Source organism: Lutra lutra, chromosome 16, assembly GCF_902655055.1.
Source record: "Lutra lutra chromosome 16, mLutLut1.2, whole genome shotgun sequence".
NCBI classification, from domain to species: Eukaryota; Metazoa; Chordata; class Mammalia; order Carnivora; family Mustelidae; genus Lutra; species Lutra lutra.
Window position 1 is genome coordinate 3755349 of NC_062293.1, and position 27140 is coordinate 3782488.

The window sequence follows — 27140 nt, forward strand, 5'->3', positions numbered from 1 at the left end:
GCGAGGGAGAGCGGCGGTCACCATCCCGGTCGCCGTCACGGTCGCCGCAGCGGCGACGGAGGGGCCGCTCCTTTCCAAGACGCCATTTTATCGAGGCGGAGCCACGGCCAGGGGCCCGGGGCGCAGAGCCCCAGTCCCCGCCTCCGCCGCGGCCGCCGCGCTCCCTCTCCTGCTCTAGGCGCCGGGGGTGGGGTACCTGCGGGCAGGGGCCGCCCCGAGGCCCCGGAAGGAGCCTCCCGCTGGGGCGCGGCCAGCCGACTCCCGCGCCGCCCCGGGGCCCCGGCAACCTGCGGGCGCCCGCGGGGCAGGGGCCAGCCGCGCCCTTTCCGCTCCGGGAGGTATCCGATTCATCCCCTTCAGCGAGGGGGAGGCGTCCACAGAGGGGATCTGGAAGCTCTGATTATCTAATTGCAGCTGACACTAAACCGATCTTCCTTCCTCCTTAAATTCTTTCGACTGTCACCAACGTTCGCCAGGGCCGCTCTTCTGCTGTCCTGAACGTCAGGGAAGAATAACGCAGTGCCGGGCCGCAAGCAGATAGCGCTGCTCTTCCACACTCCGCCTTTGTTGCGCGTTCCTCCTTCCTTCTCGCTTTTCCTAAACAGCCCTGCAACATTTGGCATACCAACACTGGCGATAATATTCTAAACGAGCCCCATATGTAAACTGGCAAGTGTCCAACTTCTTAATTACTTTCCTGCCTCTATCTAAAAAAGCTCTAAGTAGCAAACACCACGCTACTGCATGTGCATCAAAGCCTCTGTTTATAAATGTTCCAAGCCGCCACCAAAACAATACATTGTTCTGCCTTCAGCACAATGAAAAAGAGGTTTGGTCTGGTTTTTTTTTTTTTTTTTGAAGATAAAAGCTCTCAAGTGTTTGGAGCTAGAGCTAAGCAGCAGACTTACAAGAACATAGTCTGCCTAGAAAACCACATGACAAAATGACATTTTTCTGGAACCTGAGTCGTGTGACACTGCATCGATACACCACCACTTATCTTACCAGCTCTAAGTGTCTGCCAGTTGGCTAAATGAACTCCCTTCCAAATTCATACATGAATTAAAAAATCCATTTTCCCCTGCATTTTTTTTTTTTTTTAGAAGGCCAGGGTTTTACTTCAGGATAAATAAATAGGGAACCTGGACTGGGACTGGGCAGAACCCTATCCTCTCCGCCTCATTCTGCAGGAGTACCCCCCACCCCTGACAACTCGTGAGAATGTCATCACTGCCGGTGATGGAAGACCTGAGACCCAGCACGAGTTCCACAGGTTCCCGACCACAGATCCTGCTCCAGCTCCGTACGGCAAAGTACGATGTCAGTCACTGCGAGGCTAGTAACGTTCCTACACTGTTCCGGAGAGACAACAGCAGACACTTGACATTCTCAACTCACCCACTGCCAGTTCATGCCATGAGCAAGTGATACCGCTGAGCAACAGGGTGTGGGTGGGGAAAGAGAAGTATTCCCAGCTAGAACAGCTGGGTCAGGAGGGGCGCCAGGTGACTCAGCCGGTCAACCCCCTGACTCTTGATCTCAGCTCAGGTTTTGATCTTAGGGTTGTGAGTTCAAGCCCTGTGTGGGGCTCCATGCCAGGTATGGAGCCTACTTCAAAATAAATAAACAAAATAAAAAGAATAGCTGGGCCAGGAGATAGGACCACCTAAAATTTTTTATAAATTCTACCCACTGCCCTCCCCCGCGGCTGCACTGGTTACCTCCCCACCTGCAACAAATCGGAGCTGCCCCTTCCCAGGCCCTCAGCAGTCTGGCGGAGTGTTCGTTCTGGGATCTTGCTGTGAAGCACCTGGACCCAGCACACGGAAAGCACTCAGTCCAAGGTCCCGCTGCTATTTCAACAGACTGTCAAGCAGGGCCGTCTGGTAAGTGGAAACCGGTGCATCACTGTTGTTTTCATTTTAGTTTTCCCCGGTCACAAATAATACTAGCTCTCAACCAGTTTAGTAGCTTTAGGATCTGGAGATGGTCTGCGTCACCTCCAACAGTTCCCATGTTTGTCTCCTATATGGTCTTCTAGCACTGTGTTGACAGGAGCCACCGCGTGCCCAGCAGTTTGGGAGGCCGGGCCATGCTAACCTAAGCCTGTGCGGGCGCATGCACGTGTGTGTGCGCGCGTTTTCCCAGGTCCCTCCAGTGCATCCCATCTCATCAATTTATCGGTTTACTCTCGCTCCAGTAAGTTTTGTGCTACTTTACTGCTTCACTGAGTCATACAAACATCTACCCTCCCAGCCCGCCTCCTCCTCCTGTGCCCCCAGCCACACCGAACCCCCTTCATCACCCTCGCAGGCTCCTCCATCACCTGCCTTTCACAGCTAATCCAAAACTCAGCTCAGGTCGCCTCCATGGGAAAGCCTTCCTGGACCATCCCCTGTCCTCGGTCTGGGTTAATGGGCATGTGGCCCCCCCACAGTTATCTTTCAGTGGCACCCCAACCCACTTGGGCATGACTATTATCCTATTATCCCTACACCTGGTAGGCGTTCAATAAACATTTTGCCCCGTGACTTAATGCAGACATGCTTGAAGAGACAACACGGGGGTGCCTGGGAGGCTCGATTGGCTGGGTGACTGCCTTCAGCTCAGGTCATGATCCTGGAGGCCCGGGATCGAGTCTTGCATCGGGCTTCCTGCTCAGTGGGGAGTCTGCTTCTCCCTCTGACCCTCCCCACTCTTATGCTCTCTCTCAAATAAATAAGATCTTTGGGGTACCTGGGTGGCTCAGTGGGTTAAAGCCTCTTCCTTCAGCTCAGGTTATGATCCCAGGGTCCTGGCATCGAGCTCCGCATCGGGCTCTCTGCTCAGTGGGGAGCCTGCTTCCCTTCCTCTCTGTCTGCCTCTCTGCCTACTTGTGATCTCTGTCAAATAAATAAAATCTTAAAAAAAAAAAAAGATCTTTAAAAAAAATAAAAGAGACAACACAGTTCTGGCAGGTTAGCCTCTCCTCCAGCAGAGGTGTGCAGCTGCCGCCTAGGCATTCTGATGGAGTCACCAGAGCAAAAAGAGTGCCAAAGTATTAAGCTCATGTATCGGCTTGTCAAAAACTGGCAAAAACTGGCACTGCGATGTTTCCATATGAACAAGTTTGACAGATTACTGTAAATTACAAGGTGAATCATAACAAAACTTAACGAGAGCCAGACTGGTCTACTGACTTAACACCCTTTTCCAAAGCATGTGGGACATAAAGGAAAGAAGGAATACAGAAGTGACAGGCTGGGTCTCTCTCCGTACGCTACCACTACCTTATGTGACAGTAGAGAAAACGGATCTACGCTCGCTGGGCTAAAACGAGTATGACTTCAGTTTTCAATTATTTTACACACATTCCTGTTTCTACACCTCCACTGTTCCCTGGTGAGTGCTTTCCGTATACTGGGGTGGACAAGATTGCTTTCCCTTACTCCGGCAAACCCTGGGACAGTCCCCTTCAGAGGGAGGAGGCAGTAAGGCGGCCCAGCCCTCAGATGAGGGGGGAACCAGGATGCTCATTAATTTTAGCAGGTTTGTACTACCTAACTTCTCAAAGCTATGACAAAGGTGATTCAAAGTCCACTGATTCCTTCCAGGCACATTTAACCTTCTTTACTCTTTGCCAATCACACTAAACCTTTGCAGGGGGCGGGGGGGCGGGGGGCACACACTGAAACAGGAAGATGTACCAACCCTGCTTTTCTCAGACCTCTTCCCATCGCTACATGATGAGTCGGCAGGACCGCACCAGGGTTCCCATCAAATGCTGTTGGTGGGGGACGTCCAGGTTCTCTTGAAATCTGTCTTGCCTACCTAGTTCCCGCGGCACAAAGTCTCGCCTTCTTTGCCTGGCCGTCAGAACAGCCTTGCCTAGTCAACATTTTCCCTTCTATTCCACTTGGCCTACTTTCCATTCTACCAGCACCGTTTCCTTGCCGTGTCACAAATACGCTAGGCTCAGTGTCATCTGTCCCAGTACACGCACGCCCCTGATGGGCTCCCCCTTCCGTTCTGTCCCAGTCACCGGGCCCCACCCCACGAAGCCCCTTCCGCACTTCCACTCTCTGCTCCTCCTGCAGGAAGGTGCTCGGGCTGCAGACCCATCGTCCCCTTCAGTGCACACCGTGCCGCCTACATTGTTCGCTGATCAGCTGTAAGCGTCTCAGCTCTTAGTTACGTTGAAAGTACCCTATAAAGTGTCGCACTTTCCTAGGGTATGACCAGACCAGTGGGCTGGAAGGAGCTCTGCACTGGGGGTGGGGGGGGGCAGTCCTGGTAGCTATAGCACTGGTCAAACCCCCAGCTAGGACTTCACTGTTATCCAAAATCAGAGGTCTGAACCTCTCAGGACCTCTAATCGCTAAGGTCTCTGCCCTTTAATTTCTGAGTCAGTCACTGAAAATGAGACTCTGTGCAGCAGGAACAAAGGAGGCAGGACAGGTTTCAAGAGGACCTGAATCGGTTAGAAAGGCTCGTCTGGCCATGATACCAGCAACTGCTGGGAAAGAGATGAACCTGGTATAAAATGAAGGCTTTTGTTTGGGAACCAAAAATCAATCATTTATTTTATTAAGATAATGTAGATTCATTCCATTTTCTGAGATGTTTATACAGAAAATGCTGATTTAGTCTCCTCTCTCTCTCTCTCTCTCTCTCTCTCTCTATATATATATATATATATACAGATATATATTTTTTAAACTATGATAAACTAGAAATAGCTTTCCAGAGGATATTTACAGAGGCAAATATTATAATAAAGAATATTATTTTCAATCCCCAAATTTGAAGCAATTCCTTATTTTCTACTTCTCTAAGAAGGTCGTGATAATGTCTGGCGCCAACAGCATTTGATGGGAACCCTGGTGCGGTCCCGCCGACTCATGATGTAACGACGGGATAAGGCCTGAAGAAAGCAGGGTAGTTACGGCTCTTTTCCAGTTTTTCAAAACAAGCATCTGAAGTTAAAACACCACGCTATTTAGGGATGACTACATACTGTTGTCTGTGGTAAGATTTTCCTGAGGACCATGTTTCAGTGTAGAAAGTAACTGTGTCTGATACGGTGAAGCAGACAAGACCCTATTCTTGGTCAATGATTATATCTGATAATTTCTTTTTCTTCCTTTTTGCTGACAACCAATGACCTACAACCCCTGTACCAGGAATTTAGCAGATCAGAGTCAAGACTATTTGAAGACACATGGCCAAGGTGTCTAAAGATATTTGTTTCAAATATATAACAAAGTCAGAGTTTTGAGAACTGCTGCTGCTGTTATGCTCTGAAGCCGTGTGGCATTATTCTCCATGTTAGAAAGCAGCACATGAAAGAAAACATCAATATAACTCGTAGCAGGTTTCTTTTAGATCCCAATCTAACGTAAGAGGCCTCCTTGCTTCCCTGTTCCAGGCCTGAGTCTCACTACCATCAGCAAATACGGTGTCCAAGCTAGCCACCAGTGCTGATCGTGAAATCATTCAAAATGGAACGATTTAAGAAAATAACAGAGAAACACGGCTGTTGAATACTTGTATTTTGCTCTCTACCAAAACTTTGTCTAACACTTCGGTAAAGAAGTTCTTTAAAGTGTGAGTCCATCAGTAAGGTCAAGAAGATGGGAAGAGGGGAGGGAGGAGGGGACAGTGGTCAGCAGTCCAGGAGCTGGAAAGTCGATGCAGAAGTGGTCGTTTCTCTAGGGAGACGAGAGAGCCAGAGCCCGGCTGCGGGCCAGGAGGCCACAAAAAGCAGACAGAAGCCCGGCCGGGCGGGGCTGAGCAAGAGACAGGCAGGCTTGGTTCCGCGCGTCTGAACAAGTCACAGTGGCCCAGCGCCCACTCCCGCTCAAACGCCGTGACCTCCCCGAGAGCGCGCAGGCCCAGTCCCAGGCCGGCCTCGGAAACGGGCAGGAAGGTTAAGGGCTCCCGCTGCAGGGCTCTACGGCCGACTGCCCTGACAGGCGCACATGTGCTCTTGCGCAGACCTCTAGTTTCGGGGAAGAAACGGCCTTCGCTGAAGCAGTCTCGCCAGCGGAGAACAGGCGAGAAACAACATACACAAGGAGGAGGAAACAGAACTGAACTTGACAATTCAACTGGGGGCGCCTGGGTGGCTCAGTCAGTCAAGCCTCTGCCTTTGTCTCAGGTCATGATCTTGGAGTCCTGGGATCACGTCCCCGACATCGGCTCCCTGCTCAGTGGGGAGCATGCTTTTCCCTCTCCCTCCGCTCCTTCCCCTGCTTAGGCTCTCTCCCTCTCTCCCTCTCTCTCAAATAAATAAAATCTTAAAAAAAATTCAACTGAAATGAATCTATCCACCGTCTAGCTAGCTAGTTCACTCCATTAGATGCATGTAATGAATATGGACCACAATATGTCTGTTTGTATCACTGGAGAGCAAAGTCGAAAACAGCACGCCACCTGTCAGATAGAAGGAACCACTCCCTCATCTCTGTGTTTTTACCTGGTTGGAGCTTACTGGGGTGCTGCTGTGCTCCGGCTCCGGGGAGGGGAGGAGGGCTTACCCCTGTGGGCCCAGCCCCCTGGGTCGGGCTCACGCCGGTCAGAGCCCCCGTGGGCAGTGGCTGCCCTCTCTTTAACAGCTGCTTCTGTTCTTGCTGGCGGAAGCGTGGCGGCACCTCGCGAGGCAGGTAACGGGAGGCAGCCGGCTGCTGGCTGCTGGCAGGCGCACGTTTGCCATTGCTGCTGCTGGACAGAGTGCTGGTGCAAGTGCTGGTACTGGTACCGGCAGGTTGGGGCTGGCTTGAACAGGTCTTAGTAGGTTCTGGCACTATAAGGAATGAAACAACAAAAACCCAAAACTTTAGGAACACTCCTTAAAACCCACACCGAACCAAACCAAACCAAACCAAACAAAAACAAAAAACCGAGAAAGAAATGACAACGCAGTGCTCTGAAAATAGAAACGGACTAAAGTCCAGAGGTTCAGGTTTGAGACCCAGTTTTCTTAGAAACTGAGTGCAATTCTGAGCAGCGGGTTTTGGGCCGCAGTCCCCTGCTCTGTAGAATGGGTGACTCAGCGAGTCCAAGTTCGCAGTGGTTTACGCTTCGGCTTGCATCAGACTTGACCCAACAAGTTCCCGAGGTGCCTGATCTGATGCCGGCAGTCCCCGGAGCACACTTTGAGAACCACTGCTCTTGGCCAGTGTTTTCTCAAATTACAGGATCTATATATGTATTTTGTTCTGTTTTAATTCTGAGGACAACACACACACGCGCACACACACGCGCTCCCCGAGCGGAGCACTGGTGCTGCTGCTATCATCAGGTCCAGCACACGCCATCACACTCTCGCTGGCAAAGAATACAGATGGGCTAACTTGCGTACGATGCTCACAAATTAGAGAGCCAAACTGCCGTCTGAGTGTTGCATAACAAGAGTTCCACAGTAATTCAACAGGAAGAGGGAGCAGCAGAGCTGAGGGCAGGCCTGAGAGTGCTGTGTTACTACTAATAAGCACGCCAAATGCAAAGGTGAGTGACCCTGCATTCATAAGGGAGCCCAGACACATGAAATGCAAAGAATTTGAGCCTCAAAAGCCGTTGTCATCTTGAATTTGAAACATGAATATCCAGGACATTACATTTACCTTTTTTTTTTTTTTAAGGACTTTATTTGAGAGAGAGAGAGCACATGAGTGGGGGGGGGGGGTTGTCAGAGGGAGAGAGAGAAGCAGACTCTGCTGAGCAGGGAGCCCGATGCAGGGCTCAGTCCCAGGACCCCAGGATCATAACTGAGCCAAAGGCAGATGCTTAACCAATTGAACCACCCAGGTGCCCCCCAAAGAATGATTTATTTATTTGAGGTGGCAGGGGGGCGGGAGAGAGAATCTCAGACAGACTCCACACTGAATGTGGAGCTCAACATGGGGCTTGATCTCACAACCCTGAGATCACAACCTGAGCCAAAACCAAGAGTTGAATGCTCGATCAACTGTGCCACCCAAGTGCCCCTGCCTTGTTGTCTGGGGAAAAAAAAATTTTTTCTACTTAATTTGTAAATGTCTTTACACAGAATGAGTTTATACCTAGTTCAGTATCTACCTTAAAAGTGTTAAGTAACAGTGGGGCGCCTGGGTGGCTCAGCGGCTCCTGATCTCAGGCTCCTGGGATCGAGCCCCACATCAGACTCTCTGCTCAGCAGGGAGCCTGCTTCCTCCTCTCTCTCTGCCTGCCTCTCTGCCTACTTGTGATTAATAAAATCTGTGTCAAATAATATAAAATAAATGCCAAATAAATAAATAAATAAGTAAAATCTTTATTAAAAAAAAGTGTAAGTAACATTATAAAAGTATTTCCAGTCCCTCCTGGGGGAACACAAAATGTTACTGCTGGCCTTGACATTACCCGTTTCACATGGCCTGAGTTTCTCGTCTGCCAGCATGGGCTCTGCCATGCCCCTGTGGCCCTGTACCGTCTCACAGACCACGTCTGCTGTCGCCCTGCCCAGCAAACCCTTAACCCTAGATGAAGCCACTGTGTACTCGCTCTACTCCTGACTCAGATCACAGACTTGCAGTCCGCCGTCACTGTGAGTTTGTGTCCCTAACCCAGGGCGCGCTCAGTGCCTCCTGGCCATTCTACCATTTCCTGGGCCTGCTGGGTTCCACTGCTGTCAACAAGTCACTCAAAGACTTCCACTCTGGAGCCGCTAATGCCTTTATTTCCTCCTCCTCAGAAGAGGAACTGTGACTTTACTTTCCAGAAGGAATAAAAGCCATTAGGCAAAACCTTCAAGTTTCTACCACTCCAAATACAGGAGCATCAAACCGTTCTCTGAACCATGCCTGTTAACTCCGATCTGTGGTGAACACTGTATTTTACCAGTTCTAAGACTTCCATTTCTTCATAAGTTAAACGCATTTACATCAGGATGTGTCCTACCGTCGATGACACGCCGGTCAGTCAGCCGTGTTTTCTCTTGGCGTATGAAACGGTACAGTTCACACTCAAGGGCTTCAGGGAGGAAACGCAAGGTGGTGTCCTCCGGGGGACTCCGTCTCAGGGACTTTGCGTGCCCTGGGTCTTCAGCCCATGACACTCTCCAGAGCCGACACAAAGGCCCAAAGCTTGAGAGTGCGTCTTCGATTATTTCTTTGTTTTATAAACACAAGCGTGCAAGGCAATCTAGCCACTTGGGCTTCTGTGGAGAGCGGAGGTAAGCACATTCGCAACTTCTAACTTGCCCAGGGGTTGTGTGGCTGCTCTCCGCAAGCCCCTCCTCGTCAGGATTCGGACCCGCACAACCTCCACTTCCTTCAAAGACAGCAACAACTACTGCCCTCCGTGACCCGGAATTCCCCCGCAGCTACCTCCTGATTTGCTGCCTCTCCTCCTGTCGAACTTCTTAAAGGGTCTGTTGTAACGGCCTCTTGCGGAGTCCTCACCATCCCTTTGCCTTTCTCCAGCCCTTCTTTTCTAGACCCACCTGCTGACTCCACCATGCCCACCCTCTCTCTTCAGGGACTGCTGTTCTCCCCTCTTCTATCCAACTACCGTGTCTCAGAAATTCTCATACACAGCTCTGCACGTTAATACTCCTGAAACTGAGATGCATCTTATAATTAACGACGTATGTATCAGGTTAACTGGCAGTATTTGTTCTAAGTGGTACATGAAATACTGCATAATTGATAATCTATCAGATTCAGTAAAACATGGTGATTCCTAGCCATTCTTTAAATTATCAGATTAAATGTCACTTCTCCTCAGTGCCCCCTGCCGGCTCCCCCACCTTCCCACCGCCCTGTACGCGCGCCGGCACTCAGCACTGCGCACCGCTTTCTAGGCGGCCGGCTCCCCACGAGGCTGCGGTGGACGTCACCGCGGTGCCTGGCCCACAGTAAGCGCTCAACAAACGTCCAAGGGCTTGACTTTTTCTCAAACCCACATTCTGAAGTTAAAGCGAAATGGAGATCTGAAGTTAAAGCGAAATGGAGATCTGAAGTTAAAGCGAAATGGAGAGATAGCAGAATATAAAGAAAGTAACTGGAAAAGCAGAAAAAATACTAGACTAGGTAAACTGAGGGCCTGGATTCCAGGCCAGCGCCCACTGATCACGTGCACGGCGCCAGTCCAGAGGTTTCCCTGCAGCTCGGTCTCCTCATCGAGAAACGAAAGGCTGAGACCGCTGACTCCCTCAGGTTCCTTCCAACTCCGAATACCTAGGATTTTTGAAGGGAAGAATAAAGGATGTGGCATGCGGTTTTAGCTCTGTGATGGCTGGCCCTTCCCAGCACACCTAGTGCTTCCTATATGTTCTGCCTCTCTCTGCTCCTGTTTCCCTGGCCTGGCTACAGACGTGGCACATTTTTTATGATTTACTTAGATTTGATGGTTATTTACCTTTAACTCAAAGGCACAGGAAATGAGCATCCATTCTAGCTTTCCTTTAAAAAAAAAAAAAGCTATAAAACCTACTATAGGTTGATTTTTTTAATTAAAAAATTTTTTTTAAAAAGATTTTATTTATTTATTTGACAGAGAGAGAGAGATCACAAGTAGGCAGAGAGGCAGGCAGAGAGATGGGGGGGGAAGCAGGCTCCCTGCTGAGCAAGAAGCCTGAAGCAGGTCTTGATGCCAGGACCCTGAGATCATGACCTGAGCCGAAGGCAAAGGCTTAACCCACTGAGCCACCCAGGCGCCCCTACAGGTTGATTTTTAAACATAGGGGCTTTCAAGTATATATTTTTTTCTGACATTGGCCTACAGCTAATTAAAACAGCAGAAATTTCTAAGTATTTACCCCAATGAGTTGAAGATTTCTATTTACACAAACCTTCACAGGAATGTTTAGAGCAGTTTTATTTCTAGTTGTCCAAAATGGGAAGCCACCGAGATGTTGTTCTCGGGTGATGGGTGAAGGAACTGGTACATCCATACAATGGAGAATTACGTTTAAAAGAAATGCGCTATCAAGTCCTAACCAGAAATGAAGGAATCTCATGCATACTGCTAAGTCAAAGAAGCCAATATGAAAAGGCTTCACAGTCTATGATTCCTACTACAGAACACTGTGGAAAAGGCAGAACTATGGAGACAGTAAAACTCTCAGCAGCTGACAAGGGCGTGGGGAGGGAAGGAGGCAGAGGCAGAGCACAGGGGGTGTTCAGGGCAGTAAACCAGTATGATACTTTAATTGCGGATATATGATACCAGCATTTGTCAAACTCCTTAGAACTGTATAACACAAAGTTAACTTGAATGTAAATGGTGGACTTCGGTTAATAATAATATACCAATACAGGTTCATTGATTCAACAAAAGCCCCACGCCAACGCCAAAGTTGGTAAGAGGAGAAACTGAGGATGTGTCAGGGGTGGGGAGAGGAAGTACTGTGGGAACTCTATACTTTCTGCTCATTCTTTCCATAAACCAAAAACTGCTCTAAAAATAACGGCTATGAAGTTGGTGGGAACACAAACTGGTGCAGCCGCTGTGGAAAAGAGTATGGATGTCCCTAAAAAAATTAAAACTAGGGGCACTTGGCCAGTTCAGCCAGTTCAGCGCCGGACTCTGATTTCAGGTCACGATCTCGAGGTGGTGAGATCGAGCGCCGCGTCGGATTCTGCACTGGGCACAGAGCCTGCTTAAGATTCTCTCTCCACGCCCCTTCTCCCTCTCTCTAAAATAATAAATAAATAAAGTAAAAATAGAATGACCACATGATCCAGTAATACCATTACTGGGATTTACCCAAAGAAAATGAAAACACTGCCTTGAAAAGATAATATGAACGCCTACGTTTACTGCAGCATGATTTACAACAGCCGAGATAAGGAAGCACCCCAAGTGTTCACTGATAAATGAACAGATAAAGAAGATGGGGCACACACACCCCCACGCACCCCCCCACACCCCACTAGAACATCACTCAGTGGAAGAGTCAGAAAAAAACAAATACCACATGATTTCACTGTCATATGGAATTTAAGAAACAAAATAAATGAGCAAAGAAAAAAAAAAGATAAATAAAAAACCAAACTCTTAAATACAGAACACAAACTGGAGGTTCCCAGAGGGGCGAGGGGTGGGAGATGGGTGAGACAGGTAAAAGGGATTAAGAGTACACTTGGCACGATGAGCACTGAGTAAGGTATGGAATTGCTGAATCAGATACTGTACACCTGAAACTAACAGAACACTAATTATACTTTGATTAAAAAAAAAAACTCCAAATCTATTAATTAAAGCAAACTTGCTGTCTCTTTCACAATAGCAACTTTCCATTACAACTTTGCAAATGGAATTGAGAGCAGGGCAGTACACCTGTCTGGAAACACCACCACTGAATTTATTTAAAAATGTGATTAAAAAAATATAAAAATAAAAAAAAAATGTGATTAGCATGGGACACCAGGGTGGCTCAGTCAGCTACATTCCGACTCTTGATTTTGGCTTGGGTCATGATCTTGGGGCCATGGGATTGAACCCCAAGTTGGTCTCTGTGCTCAGTGTGGAGTCTGTTTGTGATTCTCTCTCTCCCCTGCCCCTCCCCCAGCTCACACTCTCTCTAAATAAATATAATCTTTTCTTGAAAAATAAAAATAGGTTATCAGCATGATATCATTTCACTTTTTTACACATTTTTAAAAAATATTTTTTTATTTATTCATTTGACAGAGAGACACAGTGAGAGAAGGAACACAAGCAGGGGGAGTGGGAGAGGGAGAAGCAAGCTTCCCACCGAGCAGGGAGACCGACGTGGGGCTCGATCCCAGGATCCCGGGATCATGACCCGAGCCAAAGGCAGACGCCCAATGACTGAGCCATCCAGGCGCCCCTTTTACTACACATTTTAACGTATCTGGCCCAAAGATCTTACTCGAGACCTAGCCATTGCTTCTTAAAAGCCCAGAATATGAACGCAACTGGTTCTTGTACTATAAAATTCAAAAGCAGCAGCTGAAAAAAAAAAAAAGGAGGAAGAGGAGGAGAAGGAGAAGCAGGGAGGACAGAACAAGGAAAGAGAACTATGAGTAAGCTATAGAGTTCTACCTACCCTTGCGATGAAAATCCCTCCTCTTTTGTAGTAACTGATACCGGAGGCCAACTACCATCAGAGTCAAGTACTTCCGTCCGTCGCTCAGCCTTCTCAAAGAACGGAAATGCAGAAAACCTGCCTGAACTCACAACCTGATGGAAACGACCAGCAAGGAAATCACCCTGAGCCGCCCTGCTCCGCACAGACCCCCGGGGGCCCAGGTGAGCTGACGAAGATGCACCGGCAGCCTCGTCTCTGAGAGCCAGCCCGCTGCCACTACACCGCTGTCATCTTTTCAAAAAGAAGGGAGGACAAACACAGGGCTGTTTTTCTTCAAAATATTTAGAGAAAAAGGAGTTCATGCTCCAGAAATGAAGAAGTCTCCTATAGTAAATGAATGCTATCAGTCACTCTTCTGTAGAAGTGTAATAAAGGAGTGTTATCAACAGGTAACTAGCTTTGAACATAAAGCACCAATCCTAAGAAATCTGAATACGGAATATTCCATTTTCCTACACGATGTGTGGTCACTTTTTTTTTTTTTTTCAAAGACTCTATTTATTCACCTGACAGAGAGATCACAAGTAGGCAGAGAGGCAGGCAGAGAGAGGAGGAAGCAGGCTCCCCGCCGAGCAGAGAGCCCGATGCGGGGCTCGATCCCAGGACTCCGAGACCATGACCTGAGCCGAAGGCAGCGGCCCAACCCACTGAGCCACCCAGGCGCCCCTGTGTGGTCACTTTTAGAGCCTCATTTTAAGAGTCAAAGAATCCCAAACCAGTCTCCCCTCTGAAGGGGGAGAGCTGTGTAGGGCAGGAGTCAGAACAGGTGAACTAATGGTTTCCTACATTTCTGAAAGGTCGGGAAAGAACAATGAGGAATATATGACAGAGACCATACAAGGCCAGCAAAGTCTAAAACAGGTGCTATCTGGGCCTCTGTAGGGAAAGTTTGAAGGAAAGGGAAGAGAAGCCTCACTCATCAGAGCGATGAGCTGGAAGGAACCAAGAATTCTGACCCTACCGAACTGCACGTGCCTCTGGCCTCTTTTATGAGACAGTGATAAAACTTCTCCGGTGTCAACAAGTGTTCTTCAGATCTGTGAAAACTCACATAAAACTCACATAATCTCCACTGGTAAGTGGAGTATCTCAAACTTTGATCTGCTTATATAATATAGATAAGCCAAATAGGCAGTTTCTGACCAGCCATCCACTTTCTTCAGACACAAATTTCTTGATCTCTCGCCACCCAAAGAAAGAGTGGGATATCCAAGTCATCGTGACACGGCTCAAACTCACCTGCGTCTGAGGCTACCCCTGTTAAGTGAACAGAGGCTCACAGACGAGTCTATCCTACACATCACTGTTTTAACAGAGCAAAACTCAGCCAGTCTGTGGGAATTTCAGCTTGATTTTATTTAGGGACCATCAACAAGTCACTGCCTTAGAGAACAGGAAGATAGCAGCTACGTAATAACTTCGGGGTGTGGGCACTCTCCGGGACCTCTCCTCTCCCCAGGAAACGCTCCCCTCTCTTTTCAAATAACAGTGACACCTGCTGGGGAAAAGGCAGATATGAAACCACCCTCTGAGAAACCAAGGCTTCTTCAAAACAATTTTCTGCTTTCAGTTACAATTTTCACAGGGCATGGTCACAACAGGGCCCACACAGCTTCTAAATTTCTACTACTGGGGTGCCTGGGTGGCTCAGCGGATTAAGCCTCTACCTTCGGCTCAGGTCCTGATCTCAGGGTCCTGGGATGGAGCCCCGCATTGGGCTCCCTGCTCAGCAGGAAGCCTGCTTCTCCCTCTCCAGCTCCCCTGTGCTTGTGTTCCCGCTCTCTCTGTCTCTGTCATAAGTAAATAAATTCTTTTTTTTTTTTTTTGGTCAGAGAGAGAGGGAGAGAGAGCAAGCACAGGCAGACAGAATGGCAGGCAGAGGCAGAGGGAGAAGCAGGCTCCCCGCCAAGCAAGGAGCCCGATGTGGGACTCGATCCCATGATGCTGGGATCATGACCTGAGCCGAAGGCAGCTGCTTAACCAACTGAGCCACCCAGGCGTCCCATAAGTAAATAAATTCTTAAAAAAGAAAGAAAGAAAGAAACCCTGATACCAGCCAGCTCCCTCCACGTATGACGTGGACATTCCTAGAGCCAGCCGCTGTTCTGGGCACCGGGCAATGCCTGAGAACAGAAAAGGCAGACTCCCGCCACGGAGCCCACGTCTCAGAAGGGCAAGAAGGGAAGAAGAGGCCGCACAGTGAGACGCGCAGCTGCAGCGGTTAGGTGCTCTGGGAAACCGGGAAAGCCGGGCACGGTGAGCCAGGGGTCAAATCCCTGTCTGCTGGCTTTCTTGGCCTCGCATGCCCAGCCCCTCCCCGGTGTGTCTGCACCCTCACGTCCCCTCTCCGTGTTTATTCAGGTCATATTTGAGGGATGCCAATTTTGTGCCAGACACTGGGTATATACCGTGGAAAACATACAGTTCCTGTCCTTGTAGTTTATAATCCAGTAAGAGATTATGATTTCAGAAATACACAAGTACTCGTCGTGGTAAGCATGACAGGCGGCTAGTTCCGGTGAGGTGACAACGAGGCTGGAGAAGCGCCAGCCAGGTGAGGTGTGTGTGCGAGCACACCCAGAGCACACCCAAGCCCGTGCGCCGGCTCGTGAGCTCACGCCCACCAACCGGCGCATCGTGGGGACGGTGCTGACCGGAGAAGGAGCTTTTGTGCCGGCAACGGCTGAAACATCATGAGTGTGGCTGGAGCCTGGGCCGCAAGGGAGAGCAGCTAGGCCTGAGGCGGGAGAGGCAGGCCCAGGCTTTGTAAGGGTTTCGGAATCCACCTGGTGGCCAATAGCTGGGAGAGCCCCGCCCCGCCGTGGGGGTTCCCGTTCTGGCTGCAGCACACAGGGGAGTCTGAAGCCTCCGGTTTCAGGGAGAAGTTCTCCAGGAAAGGCTCCTCTGATTACAAGTTCATGGAGAGTTGACATACTCTGTCACTGCTATTTAAAGTCAACAAGCAGGTGACCTTGACCAAGAACCTGTCTGTGCAAGCTCTAGAGACAGGGGTCCTGTGTGCTTGCCCCTTGTCACCTTCACAGGCAAGGGAAACCACTTGTAGCCCGGCCCACAGCACCAGCCCCCCTCCTTGCTCCACTCCACAAATCCCCAGGGGGCAACCCTTGGGATGTTAGGTTCCCATCAGGGTCCACCTTCCCTTCCTCACCAGGGACTTAACAGAGCAGGGAGCACAGGTGCCCAGTGCACCAAGACATTTCCGCCTTATTACCCAAGCCATACTACCAAGACACTCTTTCCTTTAAAAATTTATTTGGGGGGCGCCTGGGTGGCTCAGTGGGTTAAAGCCTCTGCCTTCGGCTCAGGTCATGATCTCAGGGTCCTGGGATCGAGCCCCACATCGGGCTCTCTGCTGAGCAGGGAGCCTGTTTCCTCCTCTCTGTGCCTGCCTCTCTGCCTACTTGTGATTTCTCTCTCTGTGTGTCAAATAAATAAAATCTTTAAAAAAAAAAAAAAAAAAAGCTAGAGTGGCTTCTAGACACTTCAACTGAATTCTGATTAAGAGCACAGATCCTTTTTTAGCAAGTAGTATACTCAGCTCTTTCACTCACCTAGACAACATCCCAGTGTGTGGTCATGACCCAGATATTCAGCAACGGTTTCCTCATAATGACATTTACCGTAATGGGGCTACCTTACATACGCCCTCCACCAGCATCTCATGGGCTGCCGTAACAAGCCCAAAGCACGCTGACAACTGTAGGCATGCAACGGGGTATTTTAAAATAACTATAGATAAATGCCAACCTAGAGGGACACTTTAACACGTCTTATTTCTGAACTTTGCATGCATCTTACAATTAGTGTAAGAATTTAATAGTTTCCTCATGAGCCCAAAGACACAGAAGTTTTTGTATGATAAAACACAGAATTTCTCTTTTGTACAGATACCACACAATGACAGAAGAAAAATACTCAAAAATCCTTAAACCTAGCTATTTCAGAATATATACTCCAAAATTCAGAGTTTCTTAAAATTTAAAGTTTACATTTACTGAAACATATATAAAAGAGAACTATTTTCCAGGGCTAAAATGATCTGTGAGTCCAGGAAGATTCTCATTATCACAATCTCTTCTGCCACCTACGCGGCAGGCAAGGCTGCGGCAGGAAGTTCCTCAGAGCAGCAAAAGGCGAGGGGGAGACAGCCGCGTGCTGGAGGGGCCATCTGCCGGGCTTGCTGGCACTCGCGGGGGTACCAAGCGGTGGCCTTCTGTGTGTTCTGTTGACGGCTTCTGGCCGGTCTGTCGCCATGGCAACTTCAGAAGCTCAACTCAAAATGAGCACAAACGCATTAACTGCTAACTACATCATCTCGCTGCCTGTTGCTCATGAGAGAACGCTGTTCAGAGATATTCTCTATTCGAGTGTACTGCAGTTACCTCTCTAAAAAGCATGAAATTAAATTAAGTGCTACTCTTAGTACAGCAGACTGGATAATATGACTGTTAAAATAAATTTAATATTGACTACTAACAGTAAGAACCATTTTATTAGAAAATTACGTTGTTTTGGTCCTTGGATTCTTCTACCCTAAAAAAATGTACTATTTATCATACAGGCAAATGTTTCTAAGTTCTTTTAAGCAAGAGCTGGCAGGTTCAGAATATCAAAATAAAACTTCTGATAACAGCGTATGTTAAAGGCAAGTAACAAACACAGCACGGATACATACTTGGCTTTTCTATCATCTTCTCCAATACGGAACGTTAACCAGAAATACTCCCTGAATGAGGCAACACACTGGACAGACACGGAGGGTGAACAGAGCCCCCCAGTGCACAGCTTCTCACCCTGCTCACCTCCAGGCTGACCTCGTCTCCTTCCACGCTCGACCATCCGTAATCGCACAAGCTCTTGAAAACCAGCAAATTCTAAATCCATGAAACACAGAAGTTTTAAGCGGAATCACATCTGAAATGTGCTCTCTCAGAGCATGCGCACTGCCCCGTGTGGTAGGACTGTGTGTTTTCTTCAATAAATGTACAAATCGTGGACCAGCAATAATCCTGGGATGTTTGTCCTCCAAAGCGCGGGATCCTAGAGCTGCCACAAGAGGGAGCCCGAGTCGGACTATGCCAACATCCAGTCAAAGAGGGATGGGGAGGGGAAGGGAAATCAGCCATGTTGCCATCTGATTTTTAAAAGGAATACTCCAGGCGGGCCTGGATGGCTCAGATGGTTAAGCATCTGCCTTCGGTTCGGTCATGATCCCAGGATCCTGGGATCAAGCCCTACATCGGGCTCCCTGCTCAGCGGGCATCTGCTTCTCCTTCTCCCTCCGCTGCTCCCCTGCTTGTGCTCTCTTGCTCTGTCAAATAAATAAAATCTTTAAAAAAGGGGGAAAAAAAAAAGAGGAATATTCCAACTCTACATGCCCGGAGCACACTGGGTCCCCATCTACCTTAGCCTCACGGACACCACTCTCCCCCTTGCTGACAACTCGCCTTCTACACCAGCTTTTTTCTGCTTAGTTCCTGGAGAATGCCACATGGGCCAGTCAGCCCTTGCGAGTGCTGTCCCCTCTGAATGCGGAAGCCCACGAGTCCTCTACTCTGCCTGGCCTAGCTGCCTTCTCTCCATCCATCAGACGGCGCGCGATTCAGCATCACTGGGGATGCCTTTGCTCACTGCGGCCTGGTTCCAGGTCTTTTGTTCCATGCTGTCATTAGACCATGTTCTTCTTCCTTCACAGTGGCCATCCCAGTCAGTGACGACACACGCGGCATCCTGATTGAGGTTTCTGCCCATTCCCTGTAAGACTCAAAGCTGCAAGAGGGTGCGAGAGGGTGTGGAGTGCATCTGTTGTTGTTGTTTAATCTTTTTCTCCCCACAGGGACCAGTGCCAGGCAAACAGGTGTTCGGCAAGCATCTGCTGGATCAAATGTGTAACCCGGTTGGTCTCCAAGTTCTGCCGGCTCTACCACACGACCCTTCCTGTCCGCCCTCACCACGGAGCCGTCATCTAGAACGTGAAGTGTGCAGAGGTCTAACTGCACCGGCTGCATCAGTTCCCTCTCCGACTGTCTCATTCGTCTTCAGTCTGGCATGTTCCATGATCTTTCTACAATATATCTCATGATGATCTCATTAAGTCACTCTCTCACTTAAAATCTCCTGTGGCTCCCTCTGGTCTGAAAGGTCAAATCTAAAGTCCTAAGACGGACTGTATGAGCTGGTCTCCCTGCCCTCTACACCTCCAGCTTCAACTCCCTTTTTTTGCTAGGACAGACTGTTAAAGAGTGCTCCATTCTACTGGCCTCATGGGTGGGTTCAGAACGGCTGGGATAAGGCACTCCCCCTTGTCTCATTTTCATGGCTAACTTGGGGACAACTGGGAAAGTGGCCAACCCTAGCATGCATTCATTTCATTCTAAAGCGGTTTTTGCCTTTCCCCCAGTTTTCTCACTTATTTTTAAAAACAGGTCATTTTTTCTTACAGGGACATAAACAGTGGATAGAAACATGACCAAGCGAATGGAGTTAAGTCTTTTCAGGTAGAAGATGTGGGATAAACAGATTACGACCCTCAGGACACTTTAGTGCACCATTTGCTTATATAACCAACCCTCCCTACTACTGCATCTCTTTGAGAACAGGGAACTTACTTATCTCTGCCATCTGATAGATATCTGTTAACTGCTGATTTAATGAACTAACATGACAACTCTAGATAGCAAAATGTGACTAACAGCTCATTTACTAATGCAATCTTTAGTAGGTATGTTGAAAGTGAGACAAAATGTGATTGCCGCTAAAAGTGCGTATTTTCCGAAAGGACCGTCTTACAGACAGCTGCGCGCACGCGAGGACGGGAACTGATGGGATACGAAGGAAGCTACGGGCAGGGACGCATCTTTCTGCCTGACTCTAGAGTCAATGTGTATTAGAAGCCAACCTGGAAAAAGCAAGCAAGTAACTCAACTTTTATAAAGTAGCAAAATATTTGAATATTCGACAGAGATACACAGCAGAAAAGCACATGCCAGTAACATTCCACTCCACCACATTACAGAAACGCAAATCAGAAGCACAGCGGGAGATGGCCACACACCCATCAGAATGGCTACAATGATCAAGACTGATTTTCCAAGTACTGGTAAGGATGTAGCGCTGGGGAACCACTTTGAAAATGTTCTGCAGCTTCCTGAAGGTCAAACGTCTACCCTCGGATGCAGCCATCCCACCCCCACACGTCTACCACAGAGAAGGCAAAGCGCACATCCGTATGGAGACTCGGATTCCAGAGCTCACGTAAGCTTTATTCACGAAACTAGACACTAGAAACAACTCCGACGTCCAGGGTCAGGTGAAAGGACAGACTGCGATGCCCAAACAGCGGAAGCCCCGCTCGGCAGTGAGGAGGAGCGAGCTGCGGACACACGTCACTCTGAGCGAGAGAAGCCCGGAGCGCGCCCGCGTGGTTCCGCTGGTCTAACCGGAATCTAGAAAAGAAAACCTCATGCAGCGGCGGGGAGCCGGCCAGTGTTCGCCTTCGGACCGATGAAGCTGGGGGGCTGAGGGCTGGGTTGGCGGGGGCGCAGGGAGACTTCCAGGCGTGATGGCTGACCTGCCTGCCGTGAGGACAGTCTCGCAGGAGTGCACATACGGAGCCTTCCTCAACCGCTCTCTTCAAATACACGTAGTTTACCGTGTGCCAGTTTAACTCAATAAAGCGGTTTAAAAGGCAAAGCAAAGGGGCGCCGGCGTGGCTCAGTGGATTAAAGCCTCTGCCCTCAGCTCAGGTCACGATCCCAGGGTCCTGGGATTGAGCCCCGCGTCGGGCTCTCTGCTCATCGAGGAGCCTGCTTCCTCCTCTCTCTCTGCCTGCCTCTCTGCCTACTTGTGATCTTTGTCAAATAAATAAATGAAACCTTTAAAAAAAAAAAAAAGGGCAAAGCAAAGAAAGTAGCCTGTTAAGTGATTTCTCAGAGGGCAGACTGCCGGCTTCCTTCAGAGCTGTAACTTTCTCTAACTTGGGACTGCTTCTACATTTAACGTCAGAGTTTAGTTAAGCTAAACAGAGACGTGGACTTTCACTTTATCTGAGATTTAGTAAAGGGCCATCAAGAAGATGCTGTTAAAGGGCTTGTAGCAGAAGTACCGAGCCGCCTCCCTGCCCCTGTGGATTTATACTTCCTTCCTTCTAAAATTCGATGAAGAATGTATATGTATATACCTGCTGAGTTGTTGGTTTTTTTCCCAAAAATTTTGTCCTTATAAGTTGCCTATATGTTAGGGGAAAAATACCACATCTTAATATACTTTCTTTTGTTCCCATGGAAAAAATATTAATGTATGTATTACATCTTCTTTCTGTCAGGGGTTTAACAGTAAAATTAAGTAGTTGCTTTAAACACAGAACAACATGGCTAAAGAAAGCCATCTAATATTTAAAATCCTCTAAGATCCCATATCCCATAAAGATCCGTCACATAACGAATCTCTTGGGAATTTCTTTCAGCCTTATTTGAAAAGATCCTAAGTTACTTCCTAAGATGAATGACTGTAGTGATAACGGATCAACGATACTGATGTCTCCTTCATATGACAGCAGGACAAAGCTGTAACTGACAGCAAGAGGAAGAGGGTTCTAGTTCTGCCACGAAGTACAGCTGTCAAAATCTGTGCAAATTGTTTAACCTCTCTGAATCTCATTTCCAAACCAGTGAAGGAACTGGAGAATCTCTAAGGACCCTTCAAACTTCAAGATTTTATTAATTTTGCAGACAGGCCAACAAAATGCCATATTTCATAAAATACACTGTGCAAAGCACACTAACGAGACTTTTAGCTACTGCTTTTAAGGGTGAGTCATACACTCAAAATCCTATTTGTTTTGGTTATGTGGATGAGAATATGAACACACGTAAACTCCAGGAATCTGCTGACTCTATGACACAGTGTAATTCAAGGAAACACAGATGTGATGCCTTACAGCCCTGACCGCTGAGTATCGTGTCGAGCAAACGGAGCTGACTCTCCTCCGCAGCAGCGCGGCCCGACCAGCCAAGTGCAGAGATGAGGGATCTCACTCCTATTTGTTTGTATCTAGATCTGACTACGGAACTAGGAAAGCCCCCTTTAAACTTCAGTGCTTACCTTCATTCATACCGAGAAAACCATGTTTAGGGTGAGCCTTAACAGGAACACGGAGCAGCGCGCACAGTCCCCGACCCCAGAGCCTCTACCGCTCAACCTAAGGCCTGAAAGAACCGGTTCACATCGACAAAAGCACATCCAGATCTCCTCAAAACTCGCATTACAAATTGAATGCATGGCAAGGTTAATACCCAACTGCAAAACTTAAATTATAGTCCTTTCAAGCAAGATTAGGAGACTAATCATGATGTATGAATTTATAAAAGTATATGACTCAAAATCATGAAGCATTAATCATATGGAGTTCGGGACATGTTGGGTCATAAAGATACTCGCTTTCATACATGATATAATTAACTCCGTGCTTTTTGTATGAAAACTTATCTTTCTATTTTATGAACTTTAGAAAATCTGGCCAAAACCAATGAGTTAAAATTACTTCTCATTTATGGGTATTATAATTAATCCTTAGAAAAAAATCAACTCCATAAAAAACCCAGAACACAATATGGAAAATTTAGGCTCACAAAGTCATCACATCACATATAAAGCTACTATTTTTTTTTAAAGATTTTATTTATTTATTTGTCAGAGAGAGAGCGAGAGCGAGTGCATGCGGACAGAGTGGCAGGCAGAGACAGAGAGAGAAGCAGGCTCCCTGCCCAGCAAGGAGCCCGATGTGGGACTCGATCCCAGGACGCTGGGATCATGACCTGAGCCGAAGGCAGCCTCTTAACCAACTGAGCCACCCAGGCGTCCCTAAAGCTACTATTATCTGTGCCCAAATTAAGGGCAGTGCCCAAAACAAAGGAGAGATTACTGATTACCTAAGCAAAACCCATTATACAGTGCCCAACACTCAGATACTGGTCCTCCACAGGAGAAATTCAATATATAGGTAAGATTACATCTGACTGCCTTCCCCCAACTGTGAGGGCATCTGGAATATCACTAAAGGCACAAGAGGTAATTGTGCTCAGCTACCTCCTTCTTGAGTCACTGATAAAGCAAAGACAACATTTAGCAGAAATTATAAGAAACTATTTTGTTTGTGGAAAGGCTCATACAAGGCTTTCAAACTGCTCAGTGCAGCTCTGTGAGGGGCAGGGCATGGGGAAGTGTTAATGAGGGGAGCAGCAGGCCCCGCCTGTGCTGTCCAACGCACATCTCCAGTCAGAAATTCAGAACCAGCTCCCTGCAGGGAATTAATTTTGATTCGAACGAGTAATAACGGAGCATCTGAGAAAAATTTAAACCTTGATACTGCTAATATTCATTAATGAATTACCAAGCAGCACTGTTAGACTATGTATAATTTAAAAAGCTTTTTTTTTCCTGTTTAGGACACATTAATAATCATTATTATGTGCACTAAGGCTAGCTACAGTTAGTACAGTTGATGACAAATTAGACCCAAAGGAGCAGTAATTTAGAGACGATAAAAGGAGAAGAGGAAACACCGGCAGACTTTGGAGTAAGCAAGGAAATGCTCATCAGAACTCTAACGTGAAACAATAATTCCACGTAGTGTGGCAGGATCATTATACGACCATAAGCAATTTGTTACTCCACGAAGAGAAAACACTGAAAATGACAACAGAATATGGCTGGTATTGAATCAGGTTATAAAAACTTCTCAGAATGTTTGAAAAGAAAAACCAAAAAACAAAAAAAAGAAAAGAGATGACTCAGAACAACAATCCTGTAGTTTTAAATGACAAGTGGAAGAAACCATTCTTTCTTATTCAAGATCATACCTGCTAATACAACTATGTACCACAACCCTCCAGGTCTTCTGGAAAAGTATGCTATACATTCATACTGCTTCTGAGAGTGAGAGACAAATTCCTTTCTGGGAACTGGGCTGCGTTATAATATTTACTTTACACGAAATCCCATCTTACCGTGACCCTGGTGCCAGTGCCCGGAGGCCCACTGCACAGAGGTCAGAGGCCCGGCTCAAGCCCCTTAACTCGCCTGTCAGCCTCGGTTTCTCCATAGTCACCTACCACCTGCCCTGCTTAGTTATGAAGTCTGAATGAAGTCATGTAAATAAAATTCACTTTGGAAACTCTAAGATGCCAAACAAAAGTAGAGTATTAGTAGTGGTACACTCCTAATGATAGCGGTACTACCATTACTACCAATACCAGTGGCACCGCCTGAGACAGCAAGCTGATAAGTCTTTGTAGCACTCTTGCCTGCACGTACAATTGTGTACATGCGTTCAACAGAATCTTTACCATCCTAACAATTAGTTCTAGCTCACTCTTCCTGAGCGCCAACTACGTGCTGGGCACCGAGCCCTTTGCATACATGATCTCATTTAATCTTCACAGGAGCTTTATGAGGTGGGAGCCACTCACTCACCAGCTTTCTCACTTTCAGCAGAAGATCCTTGAGGCTTGGACAAATGAAGTAACTGGCCCCAAATTCAACCGAGCGGGCGGAAGCGGCTCATACGCACACGCCCCTCTTTCACTGCACAGCCCGGGACCAGGGCGAGCACAGGGTGAAGAGGCTCCCAGAGCAGCCTCCGCTGTGTCCTCTCTCCAGCAAACCCCAGGGACGCCTCTGTTACTGGGGGAACTACGTGTGTTTCCAATACCCGCTAAGACACTAACAAGTAAAGTTTTAACTTAGAAAATAAAAAAGAAGAAAAGAAAAAAATCTTCTACATATCAATTAGCAAAGAGGGCATACAGAAAGAATATATACCTCTTTTTGTTATACAGTCGGGCAAAGAGAAATTGGAAGTTTCAAAAAAATGCAGTATCTTTGGGCTGTTCTTATTCAAATCGGATCACCTTTATCAGTTTCCTCCTTGTTTGGTGGAAAGCAAACCAAAGGAAAAGTAAAAAGCATTGTTCAGAAAGTGAACACAACATTCTTTAGGCATTTTAGATGAAATGCCAATGAAATACGGAGGTGAAACCAGTGATAAATGCAGAAATACACAGGGATAAAAAGAAGATTCAAAAGATTCAAAGACAGAGTTAGATTCTTTGTTTTTAACTATCAATTAAAAGTCATCTTCATCATAAAGAGTGTGGTGCTGCCATAAAATGTACCACCACCCCCAAATAAAATAAACTTACCTTTGGTTTTTTGATCAGCAGCCTGAAAAAAAAAACCAGAAACTCTTTTTAGGAATAATAATGTGTAGAATGTGCACATCTATGAAATTTTATAAGCAGAATTTAATACTGGAAATTTTCAAAACAAGTTTTTGCCCAATTTATTAAAATTTATTACTGGGAAAACACATAGTCCACATGCTATTACCTGCAAATACTGACCTAAAGGCAAAAAAACCCCTATCTGGTAGCTCATCAGAACTCTGTATTTTAACACAGGCCAAAAGGTATGGTTTAAATTAAAAGGTACATCTAAACTAGGCAAGACCAACAACAAACAGCCTAACTCGGAATAGTAAATGTAGTAAGATTCAAATGAGATGATAAGATTTACAGAAAGCCTTTTAATTTTTAATATTTACTGATAGGATTTGTAAGAGAACATTTGCCAAACCTGCAAAAATTATTTCTAGCTTTCCTAATAAAATCAGTTACACGGCCCTTTTCATTTCGTTTCTCAAGACATGGTTGTTCTGGACAGTTCACAGTAAGGGGAATAGTATGAACATTCTTTATCACCAATAACGAAAATCAGACCTCCTTAAAACTCAGCTCTACTATTTCTAGGTTCCTTAAGAAAGACATTCTGTGGCTGTCACTCTGTATTTATTTCACTAGGACATCTATTTTTTGCTAATTATGGATTTAACATATTGATTTTCTGAGGTCGTAAAATGGAACTCTACCATAATGCCTGTGACAATGCGGATGACACACACAGCGATCACAGACAGTGAAGGAGGAATGCCAGCCACACCTTTTTCTGAGCACCTTCCTTCTTTTTCTTTTCTTCCTGCTTTTTCTTTTTCTTTTCTTCCATCAAACGTTCCTCTTTTTGTGTTTCTTGTTCTTTCTCCCTATGAAACAAAGAAAGGTGGCATTGGTATAATGTCCATTTTAGATCAAACAACAACAAAACATTAGCTGCAGGGAGTTTTAGGTCAGGCTGAGCTTCATAGACAGAAGGTGGAAAGGCACTCTGAGAAGGAGTGGGAAACAGGAGGTCCCTCTCTGGGCCACCCACTTCTCAGGGGCCCCCGACTGTGTTCGTGCTTCCAGAGTCGTTCGTTCCGCCCAGGTGCCGAACACCATGCTTCTAGCCGGGAGCATCAGGCAGTAACGGTACAAAACGGAGTAAGACACTGTTCCTACAGTCCAGCCCCAGGCCCACAGCTCTCATTGTCATCTCAGAAGCAACATCCCCAGCATCCTCCAGACTACCTATCAAAAATGCAGATTACTGGGTTCCATCCTAGCCCAACCACATCAGAATCTTTGGAAATGATTCTCAAGCATACTGTAATTTATACATTTGCTTGAAAAAACAAAATTTTTTCTTAGATTTTCCCCCAAGTTTTAATCTAAATTCCAGTTAGTTAACACATAGTATATTAATTTTAGGTGTAGGATTTAGTGGTTCAGCACTTACATACAAAACCTGGTGCTCATCATAGCCAGTGCCCTCTTTTAATCCCCAACACACATTTAACCCACCCCCTACCCACCTCCCCTCCAGCAACCCTCAGTTTGTTCTCTATAGTCTAGTCTGTTTCTTGGTTTGTCTCTCCTCCTCCCCACCCATGTTCATCTGTTTCTTAAATTCCACATGAATGAAATCATAAGGGATTTTTCTTTTTCTGACTTATTTCGCTCAGCATAATACTCTCTAGCTCCATCCACGTCAAGGCAAATGGCAAGATTTCATCCTTTTTTGATGGGTAATATTCCATTGTGTGTTTCGTGTGTGTGTGTGTGCGTGCGTGCACGCGTGCGTGCATATCACAACTTCTTTATTCATTCATCAATCGATGGGCACTTGGGCT

The 27140-nt window shown here is 47.0% G+C and overlaps 1 protein-coding gene across 3 annotated transcripts in view; it reads right to left on the reverse strand.

The window, feature by feature from the left end:
- The window catches only part of TNRC6C (trinucleotide repeat containing adaptor 6C), a 93877-nt gene extending 67765 nt beyond the window's left edge, over window positions 1-26112 (reverse strand). Inside the window, exons 1-3 of one of the 3 annotated variants that reach the window (XM_047706488.1) lie at window positions 26075-26112; window positions 25279-25300; window positions 6458-6784 (exon numbers count right to left, since the gene is read on the reverse strand). Coding sequence is in view for 2 of the 3 variants with exons in the window: in XM_047706487.1 (XP_047562443.1) it covers window positions 6458-6784; window positions 17881-17962 (409 nt within the window). In the remaining variant the exon portion in view is untranslated. Of the gene's footprint in view, window positions 1-6457; window positions 6785-17880; window positions 18212-25278; window positions 25301-26074 lie in introns of those variants that run through there. The other 2 variants (XM_047706487.1, XM_047706486.1) reach the window with 2 other exon arrangements.
- Window positions 26113-27140: the final 1028 nt, after the last annotated feature.